This window comes from Dermacentor albipictus, chromosome 1 (assembly GCF_038994185.2).
Source record: "Dermacentor albipictus isolate Rhodes 1998 colony chromosome 1, USDA_Dalb.pri_finalv2, whole genome shotgun sequence".
NCBI classification, from domain to species: domain Eukaryota; kingdom Metazoa; phylum Arthropoda; class Arachnida; order Ixodida; family Ixodidae; genus Dermacentor; species Dermacentor albipictus.
In genome coordinates this window covers 171,889,600-171,912,700 of record NC_091821.1, presented here as the reverse complement: position 1 = coordinate 171,912,700, position 23,101 = coordinate 171,889,600, and the positions used below count along the sequence as shown (strand labels likewise).

Genomic DNA, 23,101 nt, shown 5'->3' with positions numbered 1-23,101 from the left:
AAGGTAGCTGTGGAACCTCTGTAGATACTTTCCAATATATTTACGTAAGCGTTCTGTACTCCTTGATTACATAATGCCTCTATGACAGCCGGTATCTCTACTGAATCAAATTTTTGTGATCTGTGAAAGCCATATAAAGAGGCTTATTGTACTCTGTAGATTTCTCGATAACCTCATTAATGACATGGATGTGATCCATTGTAGAGTATCCCTTCCTGAAGCCAGCCAGCCTGTTCCCTTACCGCTATACATAATACCAATGAAAGACAATCTATTTCTTCCATCACTTAAGATAACCTATCTCTTCCACCACTTGCGTCTCATAGAACAGTAGCATGTTTGTCTGTTTGACACATTTTATTACCATTTCTCCCTTAACAGCGACTTCATTTTTCAGCCTCATTACCTGTTGAGCTGCATCGATCATCGCCACCAAGTCGAAATTCAAACAGGCAGCACTAAGTCAGCCTTCTTTCCCCAGATCATCGCAATAATGGAACCACTTTCAGGGTGCAATTGTCACCATTGTCGATAACAAGGTCTTTTGTAAGGCATTATTAGCTAACATTGTATAAATAGGAATGATTAACATGTTATTTTATTTATTTGCCGTACTTGCAAATGATTAAGGAAGACATTTGCTAACACTGTATTAACAGGAATTGTGAACATTTGTTTACATTTGTTGTACTCGCAAACAATTAGGCAAGGCATTACATCACATTGTATAATTAGGAATTACTAATATGTTACAATGTTTATTTTATTTTTCATATTTCATTGTTATGCTTCCCATTTTACCACTACCCTCTGTAATACCCTCGGGCCCTAAAGGTAACATAAATAAAAATAAGACTGTGAACATGCATAATCACTGCAAATAGCATTTGTGACACAATGTTTTGTTAGAAATGATCAGTTTGCACAGACACAAAGTCATCTGAGGAAGCAGGACAAAGTTTAAGCAAATCAATGTACTGAACATCATTCCTGGCTGAACGCTGGCTGAACTGCCATGGTTGTGCCATAGAAAGCAGTGCCAGAGTTGGCTCTTGTAATTTTTGTAGATAACTCTATACTCAGCATTGCCTCCGAGATCAAATAGTGCATGTGGCACAATGAAAATCTCGGAGGCAATTTTTGGGATTTGCATCAAATCTGCTAATCACCAGGCGCATGGTTCTGCTAAGGCATTATTTAAAAGCTGTTAAAATTATACAGTTGCCACTACTGCAGCTCTGCCAAGATTGCTTCAGTAGTATACATGACTCATTTATAACTAATTTAGTCAAAGTGCAATTTCACTGCAGCGGGCCTTTAATTTGGCTGAAGTGTGTCAGTAAAAAAGTGATAGAAGATGCCAGAGTGGTTGCTTGCTATGCCAGTGCATGACTATGTTGAAGGTTCTCTTCTTTCACTGTTTTTGATAGTAACATCTTATCAGGCAAACTCCTGAAATAGCCGTTTCAAGTACACTGCATGTAAAATGTGTAGTAGTAGACCTGAAGCTCCATTAACTTCAGGTGTGGAAAACGCAAAGTTAATGGCGCTCAAGAGTTTTTCAGCACAATCAGACTAAACAAAAATTCACATTTTCAGTGTGTCCTGGCAGGGTACTTAATAAACCAAGAAATGCAGTAAATGCAAAATTTCCAGCAAACAAAAGTTTAAGCCTTAAAGGTATAAGGCAGTCTTTTTGGTAACAATGTTGAATATGAAATAAAAATAAATAGGACATGTGACAAACTGAAAACTTAGATTTTAAGCAGTATTCCCACTCATCTTGCAGCTTTAATTATTCAGTGGGAGTTTCTAGCATTTACGATGGCTGGAACAAATTAGTGAGATTTTCGCAGCAGATTCAAGTAAAACTAAGAAAGGCTTACCCTGCGTTTTTCTGCTTTGCTTGCTTTACTTTGCTTCACAATGTGTTCATGCAGGCTAACAGCATCGAGTTCATCAGTCACACCATCCACCTGCATGTACCACTTATGTTCTGACATGTTGCATCAACAGTTTATTTGCCTATTTTGTCATCATGAAAAGGACAATTAAATTGATACGTTACCTCTGGCTCACCATTGGCTACACCGTCACTTTGCAAGGCAACAAACTCCTCCAAGTCTTTCTTATGCTTCTCTTCCAACTCAGCTTCAAGTACGGCTACCTCAGCTGCAACATCTTTTTTTCTCTTTTTGTCACCCTTTGGTACCGAGTGCTTCAAACTCTGAATTTTAGCTGCAATGAAAACACAGAAACAATGCTGCTTGACAAGCCCAGCCCATAAAAACATCATCACACTAACTTCAGCAAGTGACTAGACTTCTAATCAATTACTATCCAGCTTAAGTGTGCACATTTTTAATGAAATATGTTGGTTCTTAATTAGAAATTTTCATAATACTATATATGTACATGATGAAAGGAGAGGGGCAAAGAGAAAAATGGAGGCAGAAGGGGGGGGGGGTGCAGCAGTGACTGCCCCACCACTGCTGTCTGATTCGTGCACCTGCAAGAGGAATCCATCTATACATAAGAGGATGGGTGGCAGTCACTGAAAATTTTTAGAATAGCACAGTGAAGCTTCATGGCAGTTGTGGTGGCCATTTCCCTTGAAAGCCACTGCACTCACACCGTTGGGAGGAAACTGCTCACAGAATGAATCAAGCATGCTAATTCCTTTAGTGTGAGCACATTAGCATTTTTCAAGTGTAGAGTTTAGGGGAGGCCTTAAGAACCATTTTTTACAATCTTCACATGCTTCAGCGACACGAGTGTGTCATCAGCACAACCACCGAGGTCAATGTCCAGAAGCACACGGTAGGTTAAACCGTTTCAGCACAGCTTCGCTCCTCGTCAACGAAAAGTAGGTGTTGAATGTTGCCAGCGCGTACAGTAATTGTGCTATTTTTTACATTTCAGGAAGCCATGCATTCCTTAAGTAAGCAAAATCTCGCACAACTCGGGACTCACGTAACTGCTTTATGTAGTTTTACTATACATGAAGTTGTTTCATGCCCCAGATCTAATCGCGGCCATTGTCTGTCTTTGTCTGAAATCAATGCGGCATCATTTGCTATGCTTTAGTGAGGACAATGTGCAGGAATTTCAGACCAACCAACCTGCAAACTTTAAAATTAATAAAATCCTGTAGACATGACATTGAGCAGGCACACAGTACACTTTTTTTTTTTTTTACAGAAGCTTACTCTAGCACATGCATTTTAAGGGAAACACAAATTTTTGCAGGCATAACAGCAACCCCAAAATAACACACACAAAAGAAACACTGACAGATATGGTCCTTTCTTTTGTGTGCATTTTTTTTTGGGGGGGGGGGCGCTGCTGTTATGCCTGCAGTAAGTGACCAACTCGCCCAAGAACTCGTTTTACTGAAACATACGCACTTTATTAAAGATGACAAGCAGCAACAAACTTCGCACAGCAAATGTGAACAAGAAACACAATATTTTTATATAACTGACTTTTTCAGCAACTTTGGCATTGCAGATTTCACCAACTTTAGAAACTTGTCTGTATAAACTTGCTTGAAGCAAGTACCCCCCTCTTGCATCCATTCACGATCAGAAGATTTCTAATGGAAGTTTCAGGGACATGAGCACAATCTTCTTGTAAACAGAACTTCTTTTTTGTTAGACTTGACGCAGCATAAGTAAAAAAGAAAAACAAGCCCAAATTCGCAAAATTAAATACATTAAGGAACTTTGACAAGTACAAAATATTTTCAACACTTGTATTGGTATTTCCAATCGCAGCTGACAATATGGCAGAAATTGACAAGCGTTCATAATAGCAGCCATGGTCAACAAAATTGACAGAGTTGTCCTTCATGCCACAGTTCTGGCACACCACTCAAAACATTACTCTAGGACCAATGTTTATTGCTGCCTTCATGGAATCCAAGCACCAACAGGGCAGCAGCTTGCTAAATCAATGCAAAATTATGCAGTTTATTTTATGCTATTCAATTACCACCATGCATAAAGTGCCTCTGAATAAAAAGATTTTCACTTTTTTTGTTTGTTTCACCACTATTCTGATAGCTCGAGCAAGCCATCTACAGGTGGCTACTGCTTTTGTGCATATCATGTGCCATGCTTTAGGTGCATGTTACAGAAACATAGATGGTCAAAATTTATCCAAAGCAGCCCACTACGACGTCCCTCATAACCCACTGTGCAGTTTAGAGACATTCAACACATTTTTTAATTTTTTTCTGCACGAACACGAGTGCAATATGATAAAAAAAAAAATTTGTCTTTCTCAGGAGAGGCAAATAAATACTTACGAAATGTTTAGCAGTGGATCTAATGTGATTTACTAAATCAAAATTATATTTGCATGGTAAGGCTATGCTTATCAGTTATTGTAGTTGTTCTTGTACACAGGAAGAAGCCCAACCATTGCCATTAATACTAGTCCTCGATTTCTTGGTGAGCTGTCCATAGAATATATTTAATTGTTTACCCGGCTAATTCTTTTCTACTTTAGGAAGGCTGCATGAATAAGTTTTTTATTACTTAGAGGCAACACGGCACTCCAGGACACTAGAAGTTAGTATCAAATAGGAAAGTGGGCCATCAAGAAATAATCAACAAAAAGAATTTTGTGTGAACAGTTCCTCTTAAAAATGCCTTGAAGCTACAAAGCCCAAAGAAAGAAAAAAAAAAATAAGGAATCGGCATTTTGTTGCGGAATTGTTCAGCACCTCTCAAGTACCTAACTATGGTCTATCATTACTAAAAAAAAAGTACAATAACCTTTCTTTCTTCCTTTCCTACCTACTTAAAGGTATACACATTTGCGTATAGTAAAAAGCTCCACTCCTGTCTCTTTGTAGCTACACTAGGAACTTCACATAAGAACAAGAACTGCTACCAAAAGACTATTTTCAATGGAGAGTGAAAGCTAGAGCTACAAGACAGAAAGCTTGCTAGAAAGCATGGAACTCACCTCAACTCACATGCTACTTGAAACATGGCACATGAACTCTTTAGAAGATTAAGTCCCAGCTAATTTGCTAGACAATCACCCATTTAAATAAAAACCACAACAACAAATGATAAATGCATGCTCATGCATAGAAAAAAAGTACAGAGAAAGTGTCGTGAAACTACTAGCGATAGGAATGTCATAAATGTTGTTTTCATGTTTAAAGAGTTTATTATAAAATCTAGCAAGATGGCCTGTCCGGCTGCCTGCCTTTTCGTTTCTATTGAAGTGTGCCATGTATGCAAAACTTTACACAAAACACAAGTACTAACATTTACATTTTGCCAATTATATATCAATTGAGCATCATACGATTATCCAACACAATGGATGACAATAAGAAAAATTAACATATGTGTGCACATTACCACTTAGATAACCCAGGTGTCATTCTGGAGGCTAGGCAAATTGTCAGCATCACTGTTTAGAAAGTTGGTAAGCTAATTCAAGCTTCATAAAAGCACACACAAAAGACTTCCCAAGTACGTGTTTACTTTGGAGATATACTGTGGCTGATCACGTCAACAAGTGAACTTAGTGGATTCTGAATTTATTAAATAAAATGTAAATAGCTGCTTCTGGAAACAGGTGTAGCCATCTTGAATTCTGTAGTTCCTTCAAGTTTCCCCAAAAGAGGGCATCGTATCACAAGCTTTCAAAAAGGAACACTAAAGATGAACATTAAGTTAAGCAGTACTGATCATTTGCAATAGCAAAACTGCCACTTTGATGCGGAGAGGAGGTCCGGTAAGCTAGAAAAGACGAAAAATGAATTATAGTTCAAGGGGTGAAGCACCAGTTTGTTGTGACGTAATGGGCTTTGAAATGGTCTACTCGGGTCTAGATGATTAATCGTTTGTCAGTAAAGACGACATTGCATTTTAAGGGAACCAGAGACCCAACCTAACAAATTTAGAAAACTCTTCCTGCACCAAAATGCCCCAAATATGAGAACTTACTTTGAAATTTATTATGTCACACTGACACACTGGTACTGAGGTGTCGGCTTACAATTAAAAAAAAGGATGTTTAGCCTTCATTTTCTTCCACTAGTCATTAACCCTTCTTTTACTTAAATGAAAATTTAAAGTTTTGAACAACATTACCAGTCTAAACTAACTGTGTTACTCTTAGGTGTAGCTCTAAAAGGGCCTAGTCCCGAGACCCGAGGAACCTTATGGAAAGAATGCCACTTCCATTTCCAGTAATTACTGACAGATCTGGATGGTTGTGCATAAGCGTGCAACCTTGTGTGCTCCACTCATCAAAAACGTAATCGAAATAATAGCCCAATGGGTGGTGTCTATGGGCTGCTGCCACCTGCTCACTAGCAGTTACAAAGTTGGCAAGGAAGAGTTTTCAGTTTGAACATAGGTGGAGCTATCTTTACATTCCACTTGCTAGATTCACAAACCACCTGTAACTACAAAACTTAGCCGATATGTTCACAGCTCCATGCTCTACCCACAAAATGCATTTACACACCAAGCTCAACGAGTGGTTCAAGGCTTCTTTAACAACCTATGTATACTGCACATACTACTACGAGTCTTAAAGGGCCCCTTCACCTGGTCTGGCCATTTTGAACTGACAAGCACAGTGCATGCAATGCACGCTAACGATATGCCTGCAAAGTATTACGCACCGCATGAGGAGCTTAAATTTTAAACCAAACGCCATTTACCTTTCTCTACATGGGTGCCATGCTCCCAGCCAGAGAGGCAACATTTATTGCGCAAGTGCACCTACATCCATGGCAGTGCCGTGATGTTCCTCACAGCGGCACGCGACTTCGAGAATTACTCAGGGCAACATCAGTTATTTGTTTAATCATTGCTTCAGTAGACAAATCAAAGTTTAGAGAAATAATAAAACCTACAAACCGAATGTCTGCAAGTCTTTGTTTTGCTTCGTACCATAGCAAGAGAGATATACTTCCATTTCGTCTGCTTGTTCCCATGTCGTGCAGTCGCGCGCACAGTGAATGAAACTGTCATTTTCTACAGTGTTCCAGTGCGTGATCATAATTGGTGATCCGCTTGCAACTGCCTCAGTGTTCGTATAGCACCGACTTAAGCCGCTAGTCAGCTGTTCTCATGCACAGTGCACAACATTGTGCACTACATGAAACAAGGCAAACACAACAGCGTGCACATGAGACTGTCAGTGCCGCTGCGTAGCAAAAGAAAAAAAAGGGGGGGGGGAGGAGGCAAGGCCTGCAACGTATGCGTCACATGATCCTCTAGCTCCAGTATGGAAGAATGCAGGGAAGGAATCTTGTTTGTGGAGGCTGACGAGGGCAGGAAAAGTGCATGTTGGCAGTGATGCTTACCTCCTGAAATCATGGGTTCGTGGCACTGAAGTATGTCTATTTTGGTTATTAATGAACCAATTTGAAAAACTCTTGAGGCAGAACACTCCCTAAAGGGTGCATAACAACTTACAGCATATAACCAAAATTTGCTATGTGGCCTGGTGAGGGGCCCTTAAGTTTGCCCACCATGCAAAAGACAGCAACAACCTGTTGTACCATGACCAACCTTAGCACATAGTTAGCTTTATTTTCAAGTTTGTCAAATGATTACACTCTGCAAACATTTCCATGTGCTGCACAGGCGTTTTTTGATTACTAAGCAAGCAGGCTTGCTCAAAATACAAGCTTCTGGTGTGACAATGCAACTTGGCCTAGCGAACTATGTACGCTCTTTATACTAGACACAATAAAAGTGACACAGCTTCAAGTGCTTGTGTGCCATACAAGCAAAAAATATGTATAAATAAGTTATGTTCCATAGCTCAAGACAGTGCAGAGTTTACATCAAAACAAGAACAAAACACCGATGAAAAGAAGCAAGATATACATAAACTTGTTCCACGAGACGTGTTCAGATGAAAAAGCATTGTTTTCTGATGCTGCATGCATGCATGCATGCATACCATTGGCCTTCATAGTAAATAATGCTACAGATTTTGCAAAAATTAGTAGAAGCAAGATAACAGCAATTTTCTTAATAGGCTCAAGTTCATGATAGACAGCTGCCTTTTGTCAATACTCCACCGATGTACAAAACAATAATCTATGGCAATGCAAGTTCTTAATGCAGTGAGTACAATGTAGGTATTTCATTGCACAAAATAGCCAAAAAAGCTTAAATGATAGTATTAGCTGCACACTACAGCAAAGCCACAAACAATGCGACAAGTACTCAAGGAGCTGCCTTTTCACTTTGCGTGAGTACATGGACATTACATTCAAGCAGCTCCCAACATTCAGTGTCAATACAGTCAGTGCAGAAAGATGGTTGCAGGTCAGTTCCATAATAAAATGATCAATTCACTAATTCCTAGTGCAAACCAATTATTTCTTAAATGCAGCAAACACATGGCTTGTGCCACCTTCTGCATACTATAATATCTACACTAACACGAAGATCAGATCTACAGTTACTAGCATTGCAACACTTCTCTGCAGTAATTTCTATGTGGCACTAATGAACACTAAATGGCATGATTTAAAAGTTTGGGCTTTAGTTGTCGAAACTTACTTGTCTGCACAATTTCTAAAAATTAACGACGAGCTCTACTCATGGGGAATAATTTGTTAGCAAAATTTATGTGCCATAGTTGCCCATTTATGGGCCATATGTGCCAAGTTGCAATGGCCGAAAGATGAGCGAATAAACAGCAGGAACTGTGCTGGATTCAATGAAATAGCCTGGAAGACGATGCTCTGACGCGAGGACGCTCTGTACACATGTGCCTACCCTCGCTACTTTCATAGGGGCGCACCTTGACACAGTGCTGACCAATGTGCTGGTCAATGCTTTCGTGAGATTATTAAAATATTGGAGAACTGTACAATCAGAACTGATACCCAGTCACCACCACCCATTCAGCACAAATGGCATATGTGACAGGCTTAGCATGTTAAAAAAAGTAAGAATTCTAGAGACAAGGCAACATTTTGGGAGGTAGTTCAAATTGTTCACAGGTTCAACAGTAGAGACACCACCACAGCAGCAAAGTTTACGTAACTAACAGCTCCACTGTTAAAATGGTAAGCAATGCTACTTCACTGTGGAGTTTGTTATTCAGACAGCACTTGTAACCGTAAAGTGGTCACAGCCCAACATAATCACAGCAGTAATGCTTAAATGTGGTGTAAACATGGCAGTGACTGTGCACACTTGTCCAAATTATAAGAAGTTTTAAAACTTCAAAGGCTTTCAGAACAAAGCATCAGATTGAGTCCGTGGCTGGCTTGAAACAATACAGCATGCTGTGTGAGCCCTTGTTGATATTGTCATTTTTTGCAAGCTTTTCAAAGGTTTCAACACATACTATTGGTTCCATTCTAAAACAATGGTATTACTTTGTTGCAATTAGTGAATTTGTTAACCTTATGTGAATGACCGATATTTATATCACTAAATGTAAGGCTTTTAGACTGTTTCTGCTTTTGCATTTTGACATGCTTAGTACATCCCACAAGTTTTCACATTTTATGACCCATGTTTCCGATCTTAAAAGGCTGTACAAGTGACCAATGCAAAGATATGCTGGTAGCATTCTCTGCATTAGAACAGCTTTATTTTTCTGCATAGTCTGCATACTCTCTACGCCCCTTAAAACCGTCTCTCATATTTCCCATATTACTGCCTAACGAAAATATAATATGAACCCAAACATCATACAATAGACAATTTTGGGGCAAAGAGAAGAAATTACCCACATACAACACAACGAAATTCAGCCATATAAGAACCCTAAAACCTATGGTAGCAAAATATAATAAGCAAAATTGACATGCCAACATATGGAAACCTTTGTTCAATATGTGGAACATAACAGTATTTAATTTCAATCTTTTTGTTCTCCTTTTGTTGTAGCACAAGTCTTCAAGTTTGTTTGTTCAGTTTCATTCAATTCAATTATTGTTCAATTATTCTGCTACTAGCCACTTCAATGAAAGCACTGCTTAAATCGGGAGTTTAGCTCAAAAGTAAGTGGCCATAATAGCACAGATATGTTATTACACTTTAAAGTAACACTTATAGCCTCAAGCTATTGTGTATAATGTTTTAACAAATCTCTTAACACAAATGCAGAAAGTAATGAAGGCATTTGAAAACCTGCAGGCTAGCTCCAGAACAAAAATGGAAAAAAATGTTAACATTTCGAGAATAAAAAGTAACTAACACATAGGACTACTGTTAAACACAACCACTTTTGTAACTGTAGCTACACTAATAGGTCACTAAACCTTTGTGTTGCAGCAAAAATATGTGCACCCAGTGTAGATTGGCTGAACTATTCCTCAACCAATGCCAACTGACATATCTTGATAACCTAGGTGTTGTGCATTCAGTCCGCATGCATGACAATGCTTGGTAAAATAGCTTTCGGGGTGTATAAAACTGAGAATTCAATATGAAAGGGCAGCAGTCAATGGATCGTATTACATGATTAGTATATACACAATGTAATGAAAGCATTACCAAATCCACCTGCTTACTGCGCAAGGAAATGACTGCTTATTCTAATAAAATATTTGCAAGAGTAGAATTGTAAATTAACAGAAAACAAAATTACATCACAGGGTCATGCCTTGCAAGTACAAGGGATAGAAATTAAATGAGTAAATGCCAAATAAAATACAATGAAGTTTTAGCTCCTATTTTGTATTTACCTGTGTCATCTAAACATCAGAACAGCTGTTCACCCAATGTGTAATTATCGATACCACTTCATAACCAGTATTTCATAACCTTCAATGCATGTGCAAACAACTAATATGCTATGAAACACAAGACATTCAATATGGTCACAGTAAGCCACGACAGCAAATCGCCCCATTAATATTACAAGTCATTCAAAAGCTATTTGGTTCTACTATAAAGGTGTCCAATTTTTGTCAACCTGTTCAAAGTAGTTGAAATGCACGAATCACTCATCATACAATGCCTTCTAAGGCATTCCCAGAGGGCTCTCAAGGTGAAGTAACCTCTCTCTCAGATTACACACACACACACACACACACACACACACACACACACACACACACACACACACACACACACACATACACACATTGAACGCTTTCCACTAAAACTGCCACTCGCAACCAATATACTTGAGGTGCATAACAAGCAGATTTAATTGTAAGTTGCAAATGGATAAGTTAACTTTGAAAGTCATGCAGATAAATAATGAGTCTAGTTTTTCTACAACTACTCTTGGAATGAAAAGAGTAACTCATGCACTGCGCAGTCATCACAAGATGGATGAACATCCAAACATCACGAGCCAGTCATGTCAATCAATGGTTATGAATGTTTAAATGGTCCACAATGTGCAATGCAGAAACATAGAAACAAATTGGGAAACCCCTGCTAAGGATCAACCGATGACCGACACCCGAGGGGCTTACCGTCTACAAAAATCAGGTATTTGGTGGCAGCAGTCTCTAAATAGTTGAGGTCATGGCTTTAGCTTGAAAACTAACACTGCTACTTTGCAGTAGTGCGGCTGGAAAGGACATATCACTTAATAAGCGACACATAAAAAACTCTGCTCTGTTCTTTAGTTTATGTCGATGACCTCTTGCTTGACGGGAAGACTCTGCGGTGAATGTGGCAAGCGGACGGGTAAACCTGATCCAGTTTCCCAATATGAAGCTGCACGTGGTCGCTGACAGCCTTGCGAATACTGTTCTCTGGTCACACGAAGGTTCTGAAGAAGTTTTAGCTGAGCTTGACCAAGATGCTGATAGTCTGTTTTCCGAAACAACAGCTTTTTGGAGTGGCTGTCATGTCGTGTTAGCATGGTGCCAAATCCCAAGGCAGCAACTCGCTCAAGAAAAAGGGCAGCAAGTTGTGTGGGGTAGCGTGGCTTCCCAGGGATGTTTGGATCAGTTACTGAAACATACTTCATCTGGGCCACTAATGTTGGTGTGAGAAGGGTCTTCCCACATATTAGCAGCCGCCTGATTTTGTAGTGAAATTTGTCCACAAACTCCTCTTGCGAATCTGGAATAATAGAGCTAAATGAAATGAAGGATTCTTGTTGCTCAGGTAGTGAGATGTGTGAACCACTGAGCTCATTGTCCCGCGCTGGCGATTGAACAATAGACACAGAAAGCTCACGAGGAATTGGAACAGGTACTGGAACTTGCTCATGGTTTGGTTGCATCTGTACATCAGGTGCCACACAGAAAACTGACGAAACAGAAATATTGGATACTGCTCCATTTGCACAATGCTGAAAGCTGTTGCTCTGATGGGATGTTCTGGGGTTCTCAACAGTGTGGAACAACTCATCTCGAAGTGGACATTCAAGAAACTCTGCTTTAATTCGCAATGTGTGCATAACTATGTCATGTGCTTCCCAAACATGTGCTGCAGGTATTTCATACTCACGTATGTCAGGCTGAATCGCTGCACTAAGACAACCATCCAAAACATATAGTGCTGCAGCCAATCGAAAGATCTGACTAGTGGCTGTCTTGAACAGTGCAACTCGGCAATTCCAACTTAATGCCAGCTGCTTGAACTTCGACATAAGTTGTGGAAGAACACACCTTGCTTCCTCTGATAACTTGTACTGCACAGGTAAGCAATGTGCTTCTGCAATGGAAAGCAGCAAGGCTTTCAACCTGTCTACCTCCACATCTGCTACCTGTTCATATACAGTGGCCAGGTCCCGTGATCTTTCATGACCACAAGCAAGGAGAACATTAGGCCACATGCATTCCTGGAATTCCAAGTTTTCATACAGCTTTGAAGATAGAACAGAATGAAAAGTATATGGGTCTGTGATACAGCAAAGATTAAAACGTGCTTCACTCAAGAAAGGGACATCAGAAGTTACTGGACACCACAGCACGGGCACACCCAAGGCAAGTCTTTCAAATTTTCCTTTCCCAACAGATGAAAAAACAGATTTTACTTGCTCGAAAGAAGTATGTGCACCTATAACAGGCCCAACCTGTGGCAGTGTCAGCAACCTGGTAAGGCTAGTACATGATGCTTCATCCACTACTACAGGCTTTGCTGCAATATCCCTGGAAGGCAGTTCTGAGTGTAAGTCACAAAGGAGTTTTTGTAGGGTCCAGACAAAATTGTGACAACTGTGTTCCCTTGGCACCAAGACAGAAGACCACAGCACAGGATTTTCTTGCCAAGCCGATGACAGACAGATTTTTGTTGACGATGAAAGACCCATAAGGTGGGACGTGGCTGTAACAAGACACAGGAGTAAAGTGTCCTCTGCTATGCCATGCTTGATGGCACAGTTGGCAAGAAACTCATGAAGGTGCAGCGAGACAATGTTGTTGGCGGGAAATGGGATAGATTGGAGTCTCCTGAAGCAGACTTCAAACTGCTGGGTGTTCAGGTGGTACTGCTGGCATTTGACCGCGCCTAATGGGGAAGGGAGAAATTGAAAAAAAAGAGAGAGAGTATGGGGTAAGAAAAAGTTGCAGCACTCTCCAATCTTAAAACAGCAAAGTCGACAAAAACTTGAAACGCAACAAGACACGTTTATATAAAATACACTACAAATACAGTCTAACACGCTCAAAACAGCGGCGCTTGAATTACAATTTCTTAATTCTCTCTCTCTTTTTTTTTTTCAAGCTCTCCCTCGCGCGACAAAACCAATCGCGCCGTATGCACTACTGCAATTTTCAAATGGCGTTCAGTTTGTAGTAGCAAATGACTTCGTACGCAAATAGCGACAAGAAGTCCGTAACGCCTTCGCAAAGGAGAACGCGCGAAGGAAAGTTTAATAACTGCCAGGTCGGACCGCTGGGCATCGCGCAGCTTCATGCGTTCAATTTCTTCTTTACTATAGCGTGAAAGAAAACATGAGCTGATGATTTCACTCACCTTGCAATTCTTTCCGTTCCTTCCTGTGCGCTTGCAAAAGCTCATCGTGAGAAAGCCGCACTTGGCCGCTCTCCGCCATGGTACGTACGGCGCTCTAAATTCAGCGACTGTACTCAAGAAACTCGAGCAAGTCAAGCGGACCACTTGCCCAGAGCAAGACAGAATCGTACGAGAAAGCTGTCTAGGCACACCACAATGTCCGCAGTCGCCCTTCCTGCACAATATTTCTTCTGGCGGCTTCTGACGCAAAGGGCATGTGGCCACACAGGAGCCTTCAGCGACACATGAACAATGCGAGCCAGTACTACCCGTACTAGCTATGGTATCAGCCAACACGCATTGCAAAGTACTTACTACGTACTACTCTGCCCTGCGCAACGTTGGCGGCCACTGTGGCCCCCGCGAACCTTAGGCTGCTGCGGGGTTGCGGCCGCTCTGACGCCGTGGCGGCCGTGGCTAGTGCGCGCTCCCAGATTCCCACAGCTCCCACCACTGCCCTTCTGCCTTCAGCTTGACCCCACTAGCGCCGCCTATGCCAGAATATGCCGACTACGGTTGGAACGGCGTGCCAGCTTTACCCTTTAAATTAGTACTATTAATACTGTTAGTGCCACACCAACCATATGCTTAGCAGTGCACATTATATAGGAGCGCCGGCGAATGCTACGTGTGCGCGTAGTGCGTATTTCGTTTCCAAGCTTGCAATGGAGCTTGCCATAAGCTTTTGTCTATGCAAGGACCGCCGGCTCTACTAGCACGACCGCCTGTATCACCGGCGCGGCGAACGTTCTCCGGTTGTCCTATCGCAGCGTGCGGTCGCGCCCGCGCAGTGCCCGCCCGCGGTGCGGCGCCTGAGTTTGCACACTGAGGATTTCTCACGGCTCATTGTAGCGCCATGTAGCGCAGTGACGCTATCGCGTCATGCGCATCTTAACAGACGCTGCCTGCTACCCTCGTACGACTTTTGTCCATCCAATGTCCATCCAACCATATATCATCGCACATGGGAGGATCTTCGGGAGACAACAGAAAGCCGTGCATAAGCCATCCGCTAAAACAGCCAACACAAATATGAGACTAATATTTGGGGCTTGTCCTACGTTTTATACGCAAGTCATAATCACTGCGGGACGTCCCATTTGGGAATATCACGCAAGACGTCCGCTAGGTGGACATCCTTTTATTCATCACTATATATATATTTTTTTTTAAGTACAAATGGAAGCACCACAAATGTACTGTCAACCAAGAAAGTTTACGGATCACGGGATCTCAGAACAGCCTCTGCAGTTGCCAGTAAAAGTGTATAAAACAATGTTGTTCGCATATATTTCTAGTCGAAAAATGGCTGCGTTGTGAGGATGCGGAGATATTCAGCTTTTTCTCAGATTTCATGGTCCGTAATATTTTTTGGTTGACGCTACGCTGCTGTGGAAGTGAACTTTATAGCGTTACGCTTCTCGATCGGGATCCCAGCTGAACAATAAGCATTATTGCAAGCGTCCTTCCATAAGGGTCAACACTCTATACTTGAAGCGGGAAGCTTGCCCTTGAAAAATTATGCAGTATCCACGCACTGTGGGAATCGATATGCGTCTGTAGGTATAGCTGAGTTCGTTGCAAACACAGAACACCTACAACCAACTTTATAGAGGCGTGTATGTAAAGGTAGGGGAAAGGCAAGAGGGCGTGGGAAGGCCCAGGCCTGCAGTTTACCCTCGCAAACCACCAGTGCATCAGACTTAAATTATTATTATTATTATTATTATTATTATTATTATTATTATTATTATTATTATTATTATTATTATTATTATTATTATTATTATTATTCCCGTAACGAGGCGAGACACTTGATCGTTACTTTTGCTAACACGTGCACCTTCATGCCAGCTGAGGCACTGTTTATCACGATAGCGGTGGAGGAATGCTGTTCGTGCATAAGGTGAAGGCCATATCAACAATTAACCTCCGAGACCACCATCATCATGTGCTCTGGGCCCAACTGTAGAACGCAAGGGTGCGCGATTATGAAGGCGAATAACGTTTGCAATTTAAGGCACAGAGATGTTACTTTGAAATCGCTGTACATTTAATTTGCTTTGCGTTTACTACATACAAACTCTGCATGACCAAGCTGGTCAGCACCATCCACGCGCGCGCATATTCATAGAACATTGATGACAATTAATTAAGGTCAATGATGATATGGGCATGCATGCATGCCCTCTGAAACGGGAAGGTAGGCACATGATACTAATTGCGAGACTTACATGGGCAAGTTGGTTAATCGCTAGCTTAATGTAACATGACAGGACACAAAAAGTCGGCGACTGACCTCTATGTATTCTTTCTGTGTACCGTCCTCAAAACGCGCAATTCGAACCATGTTATATGAAAACGTGATACTAAGTTTTGTTATATTTTTAAAGCTATATAGATAGCGCCGTGAAGCGCAAGAGCATAGCGATATTTCCTTAACCGACTGCCGGTTTCATTGACGCGCAAAACACCGGGGTACCTTGGGCGCAAAATTTTAATTGCTTCTATTCCATCCCTTTTTATTCGAATTGACTAACTTAGCAGACTTTACGAGCTAAGCGGGCAGACCTTCATGTTGTACCTTCATAGCTCTGACGTCTTACAGTCGCTGCTTATGCACCTCCGGAGAATACCAATCCCTTGCATTTTTAGATGAATCCATGGTTGCGAGAAGCAGTCAAAACATACAACTTTAATGGCCCTGAAAAACACGTTATCGACAGATTTCTGTCACATAACGACTGCCGAGACTGATTACACAGCACTGAGGCGGTAATCAGCTGTTATGCAAAATATACAGGGTCCTGAATATTTGGCTGCGCGTGCTCAAAAAACGATTTTGCGCTCACTGCCGCACTGTTCTTGCTCAACTTTTGCAGAAAGATCGCATTTTGGCGTCGACTTCGTTTAATATAACATTTGGCATAGTCAGTTGCCTGGTTTCTAAGAAAAAAGTGTAAATTCGCCTGCGCTAATGAGGATGCGAGTTGCTGCCACGACGGCTCAAGCATCAACTTGTGTCGCCACCTGTCGTCATCTAGAGAAAGCAGCGTTTCGGAGCGGGCAGTTCCAGGAGCGGGTAACACGCGGCAGCCCGCAGATTGATTGAAACTTTTATTAGAAGGGATGGCCCGTGGCCTAAGATAGGGGTAAGGGATCAGGTGAAAGGAAGGATGCCTGCCTCCTTCGCAAAGGACAGCAAAGCGTTAATTCTTCTGGTGGCATCTGCTTGCGGTGCGACCCAGTCTTCGTACGATGCCACCTTTAGAGGTCGAGTGTGCTTGTTGCCGAGGTTGGCTGTGGCAGGACAGGGTCAGATCAGATGTTTGAGATCGACGTTGATTGCAGGGCAGTCGGGGCATTCCACTTGTGCTCCTCTCGATCCACTTGCTCAGAACATCCGGTGTAATAGATGCCTTAGCTCTTGCTTTGTGGATGAGAACCTGTGCTGTTCTGGGAAGGCAAGTGGTGATGGGAGGAAGGATGCTAGGAATGGACTCCCGTAGTAGAGCCTTCCTCTCGTGTTTCAACCGGGCAGTCTGGTGATCTGGTACAACGACGGATGACGGGTAGCTATAAGTGTGGTCCAGCAGGGACGGGCTCACTTCACGGCTGCGATGGCCGGTCTTCTCTAATTTTCTCGCCTGCAGCTTCATAGGCCGCCCTGTTCCCCGCTCCCCTCATGTTGTGACCCAGTGTACGAAAATGCGTGCATGTCTATTGTCCCGCAGGTGGCGGCAGGCTTGTTTTATGCGGTGCGCTATGGTAGTCGTGCAGGATCAGAAGTTCAGTTGCTTGAGGGCCTCTTGACTGTCGGTGTAGATGTGACCGTCTTCTGTGCGCGCCTCACAGAATTGAATGGCTTCTTCGATGGTCAGCAGTTCAAGATCGGTGGCTGTCCAGTATAAGCATAGCCGCTGTGGCTCACGGCGTGTACGTGTTTGCCCGTTTTCTCTGTAGAAAGCGGTAGCGGCATACATTTTGCCTGAATGTTCATCGTATTGTAAGGCAGCATCAATATATATTTTTAGAGCGCAGCTCTTTGGCGTCCGTTCCTGGGTTTCGCGTCGTCGTCGGCCTCGTAACCAGCTCCGCCCCCCTTTCATCCCCCCAGCGCTAGCAGCGACCGACTGATACCGCTGCATGCCGCTGACGCCGCTAGAGAGTCAAGATAACGTGACTGCATAGAACACCGTCGCCGCCATGCAGAAAGAGGAGGAAAGGGTCCCCCCCCCCTGTTCTTGTGTGGCGGATAGGGTGCTCTTCAGTTGCCGACGCGCCGGTTATTTCACGTAGGCCCCGGCACGTCGACGAATACGTGACCACCTTCCCACGGCTAGACCTGGTTCTTAGCGCTGCGGAACCGAGCTGTATCATATTGTTTGTGTCGGCATCGGCGGCGTTGTCCCTGAAACCAACTCCGCAGCTGGGGTTGACTCACTATCGGCGTCAGCGGCATCAGTCAGTCGCTGCTATCTCTTCCCTCCTCCCTTTATCGTGTTGTCCGCTTGCTGCGCGCGCTTCTGCCCCCATCGTTTGCCGCTGGGTGTACACGCCGCCCCCCTCCCCCCTCTTCCTGCGAGTCTCCGGTTGTCAAAGCGCCGGCTCGAACTTAATTCCTTTCTTCGCTCCTCCTCCAATGCAACCCCTGTGCGGTGGTACCAAGTCGAACATATATCAGTCTATTTCTCCGACCACAAAGCTTCCTTCATGACTGTCAAGAACTGTTAGTGGAGTCTTTGTTAAAGGAATACGTGTGAAAAAAAAAATTCTGTGATAGCGCATACATGTGTTGCTCGATTTCTTTGCCTCAATCTATCGAAAAGGTGAAACAGCTTATTTGCTGCGCTCAAATTTCGCATTAGGAAGTAACGTAATCGTCGGTAATTTTTTTGTTCCTTCATGCTTTTGTTGCGCGTCTAGTACACATTGTTGTCGGTGTGCCCTGCCTTCACCTTTGGTGTTCGTAGGTAGTGGTCTGGGTTCCGTAACCCTTATTTCATCCCACGGTGGAGGGAGGTGATCCAGCTCTGGCAGGTGCAGGTTAATTTGGTGCCATGCAGTGCAGATAGCAGTCGCTGACCATTCCACGTGTTCTTCAGCCTCGTTTCATGGTTATCCTTGTGGGTTTTAACCAATGCTTCCACCGTCGGAAGGCCGGAATATCTGTGCAGGTCTTCTTTTTTTGCGTGTACTGGTAGGCCGGTGATGGCCCTCATAGTCATGTTGTGTAGCTTGTCAAGTTGCTTGTAGTTTGCAGCCGTCAGGTCGTAATGCGGGGCTCCGTACCTTATCTTGGCGATGAGAACAGCTACCGTAAGCCGTCGTGCAACCTCTGTTCCTGCCCCTCCGCTGTGGTGGGTTAGCCTCCTGATAAGGTGCACCATTGGTTTCCATTGCTGCTTCAAATGTTGAAGCCATATGTGCTTGCCGTGCCGTCCTTGTTGATTGAGATGCCCAATATTCTGAGGTATCCCTCTTCCGGTTGGCGAAATTGGTGGCCGTCGAAATAAAGGGTTACGTTGGACCTTCCATGTTTGTCATGTATCGTGATGTAGTGCGTCTTCTCCGGCGAGGGTCTCATGCCTGTTGGCTTCAGCTCCTGATCAATTATATCCAGTGCATTTTGTAGCGTTGTTACTTGTTCAGCCTATGTTACTGAGCCTATAGGTCGCCCACAGGGTTATGTCACCAGCGTACATTGTAAACCAAAGGTTTTCAACTGCGTCTAACTTCCACGCGGTCTTGGCCATGATGACATTAAAAAGTGTAGGGGAGATGACTGACCCCTGTGGGACTCCTACAGAGTTGGTGAAGTGCCTGGCTAAATGACCGGGAGATAGCTGAAATTCATATGTCCTGTCTTTTAAGAATGCTTTCATTAAGTTTACAATTCTGGGAACAAGCCTGAACTACATATTTTCTAGACACATTTCCCAACAAACCACAATATCTAAGATGACCTCGGTCGAAAAGAATAAAGCTGTTATAGAAGCACTTGCTTGGTATCATTCCGACAAGACACAGCGTGATTTATAGTACCTTTTACAAACGAGGCAGGATGAAAACCTCGCAGCTCAAAAGAATCAACAAGAGTTACGCATGAAGCAACCAGCAATAGTTAAACATGTGCGAAGCCACGCACAAAATAGATGCTAGAACATGAATTGCGCGCGCCAGCTGGTGCGAGGATTTACCGGGTCACATAAAACCAACAATTTCGGTTTTTGCAAACTTCAGTAGCTTTAACGTGCAACACAATGCGCTCGTGCAGTCGTGCTGCCTAGCTAGCACAACGCCGTAAAGAAGCGGAAAACAATATAAGCGGCAAACGGCATTTCGAACTTTAGCGAAATGCCTTTAAACCGCATGCTGCACTGCAGACGAACTACGTCGCTTACGCGTCTATGATCGAGTGAAAAAAAAAAACACACCGACGCAACAAAAGAAAGGAAGAGAACAAAAAATTTCCCGCCGAAGTGACGCTCTATTGCTACCGTTGCTCCCGCTGATGAGGCTTTGCGGGGAATGATTAGAAATTCGTATCGTATCGTATCGTATCGCCGGTATTTGAGCCCCCCACCCTGCGAAAATTCACCAATCCTTGAAGCTTTGGCCACCCCACACATGCGAAGGGTGTTGTCTATTTGGCTCTCAAAACGTGAATCGACACGACAAACTACCGCGCGCGGCTGGCTCCCGTGTGTCCTGCGCAAGGCCGCCAGCAGTGGCGCGTCCATCGGCGCGCACTTACGCGCGGCGACACGGCGCGTGGCCAGGAATGGAGACTGTAGTGGAGATGGGGAAAGTGTGTGGCGACGGCGCTGCAGCAAGGCGGGGGGGAATGTGTGGCGACGGCAAGGTAAATGTACCTGGTAGCGAAGCTTCCATAGGAGCCCATACGTTCAAAACATGGCGGTCCATCGGCGGTCCATGGGGCTTAGCGCCATCTGTAAGTGGTGGGAACACTTCCGGCGGAAAAAAAAAATATTGTGACGCCATGTCCGTTAGAAGCAGATGTGACGTCATTTTGTTTTCGAAGGCGCGAAATTTGTTTTGTTGTTCTACCTTTGGAGCTATATATTCAAATGCCCTGCCATTCGACTTGATGGGCGTTTCGAGCTTTCAGCGCGGAAAGCGATGCAGGAAAAGGCCAGCCGTACGGTTGTCGAAATCGCATCCCTGCACAGAACATACTTTCTTTGGAGGCCGACGAAAGCTTTAGGTGTAGAGTGCTGATCCTATTGTTGGATGCCAAACCCGTCGGCCAGCGCGGTCGCACGAAAACAACTACACAATTATCTGGCGGTCGTAACTCACTACATTTGACTGAACAGATTAAGAAGCAATGAAGCTACCCGCGTCACCAAATTCAGACAAACTTAATAATAATATTTCGGGTTTTACGTGCCAAAACCACTTTCTGATTATGAGGCACGCCGTAGTGGAGGACTCCGGAAATTTTGACCACCTGGGGTTCTTAAACGTGCACCTAAATCTAAACACACGGGTGTTTTCGCATTTCGCCCCCATCGAAATGCGGCCGCCGTGGCCGGGATTCGAACCCGCGACCTCGTGCTCAGCAGCCCAACACCATAGCCACTGAGCAACCACGGCGGGTTCAGACAAACTTTGACAAGCAAGAAAACAGAAACTGTGAGAGGGGCGTATTTCAACAGGTGATACGAGTGCGCCTTTCTGCCCATTTCAAGACGTGCACATAACGTGCATTGCATTGCGAGTGATAGTGGCGTCAACGCCCCCTGTAGCGATGGGCGCTTAAAAGAAATGCGTTTATTAATAATAATAAAATTAAACTTGTATTTTCTTAACTCGTCAAGAATGTATAAAATTGTCTAGGAATTTTATTTTTGTTGAAAGAATCTAACTGTGTCTCGTTTGAATTAAAAAACGCGTTTTTCTTTCGCAATGTTTGTTCGCTCCAAACATAGTCGCGCTTCAATCGCTGCTCCCATAACCCCCCCATGCTGATGTCGGTGACAATCTGTACTGAACCGCTTTTCGCCCGAAGCTTCGCGACCTATTTGAATCGACCTTGGCGACGGCGCCTGTGCACGTGGCCCGCGCTTCCGTGGCTATGACGTCACGCGCGTCAGAGGTGCCGGCGCGGCTGCAGCGGCGGTTGCGGCAGATGCATGGGTGACCGCGGCGGCACACGCCGGAGGAACGAGTGTAGAGGTGTCTACAGCAGAAAAGCGAATACAACCAGCGACAGCGGGACCGTGCAAAAGCGGAGAATTTGTATGCAGCTTAAACAGCTTCGCTGGTAATCCGTTTCTATATGAATGTTGCGGCCCCACAATTTTTTTCGGACCGCATCTTTCTCGCAGCACATTCTGTTCGTGCGACAAGCTGACTTTGGAGTGTGGTGTGTAAGCTTAACAGTTGTGTTTAGGGTCTATGAGTGTGAGCGTCAGCCAGCAACAGAGACACTAAAGTAATCACGGCGTGGGTCTCCGTCGGCTTCAAAGTGCCACAAAAAAGTACAAGTGCACAGGAGCGTGTCTGCTTCACTAAAACTATGGTGGCGAGAGGCTCTAGCCACCATACTAAAACTGTTACAGAAGTTTCATAGCTTTGTTCTGATGCACGTTAGCAGCACACACTTCTGGCGGCTTGTAACAATGCAAGTTAAAGCTCGCACCTATCTGCGGTCGCAGATACAGATACGGCTACTATGCAGTCGATACGATTTCTCTGGAGCTCTTGGTTTTTTAAAGATCTTGGTCCAAGTTAAATGGGACATTCACACCCAGTATATATATATATATATAATGATGTTCAGGCATTTAAATGCCAGAATTAAAGGAACGGGATGATGCCACTCCCTCATTCCATGGAATACTCCGCAACTGCAGCTGTCTTGTGAGGTTGTGCTAGACATAGTTATTAATTCCAGAAAGCAGTAGAGATACGACGTACCCTACCCTGAGACAGCTGCATATGACATATATTGGTGATCATGGCGACGTATTCTCGGATGATCACTTTGGGCGATCACCTTCGTGTGACGTAGTGTTCAACCAGACAATCAGCTCATCCGCGGTTTTGCTCAACCAGTCAATAAATGCACACTGAAAGTTGATATCATCGAAAGCGATCGTCCAAGAACGCGTCCTTAATTCGGCAAAGTATGA

The 23,101-nt window shown here is 43.6% G+C and overlaps 1 protein-coding gene across 5 annotated transcripts in view; it reads right to left on the bottom strand.

Moving 5' to 3' along the window:
- The window catches only part of LOC135905758 (deubiquitinase OTUD6B-like), a 46,950-nt gene extending 32,093 nt beyond the window's left edge, over nt 1–14,857 (bottom strand). For 2 of the 5 annotated variants that reach the window (XR_010565483.1, XM_065436811.1), the window contains exons 1-3: nt 13,902–14,775; nt 2,069–2,238; nt 1,887–1,976 (exon numbers count right to left, since the gene is read on the bottom strand). Coding sequence is in view for 4 of the 5 variants with exons in the window: in XM_065436811.1 (XP_065292883.1) it covers nt 1,887–1,976; nt 2,069–2,238; nt 13,902–13,980 (339 nt within the window). In the remaining variant the exon portion in view is untranslated. Of the gene's footprint in view, nt 1–1,886; nt 1,977–2,068; nt 2,239–7,537; nt 13,434–13,901 lie in introns of those variants that run through there. The other 3 variants (XM_065436808.1, XM_065436810.1, XM_065436807.1) reach the window with 3 other exon arrangements.
- Nucleotides 14,858–23,101: the final 8,244 nt, after the last annotated feature.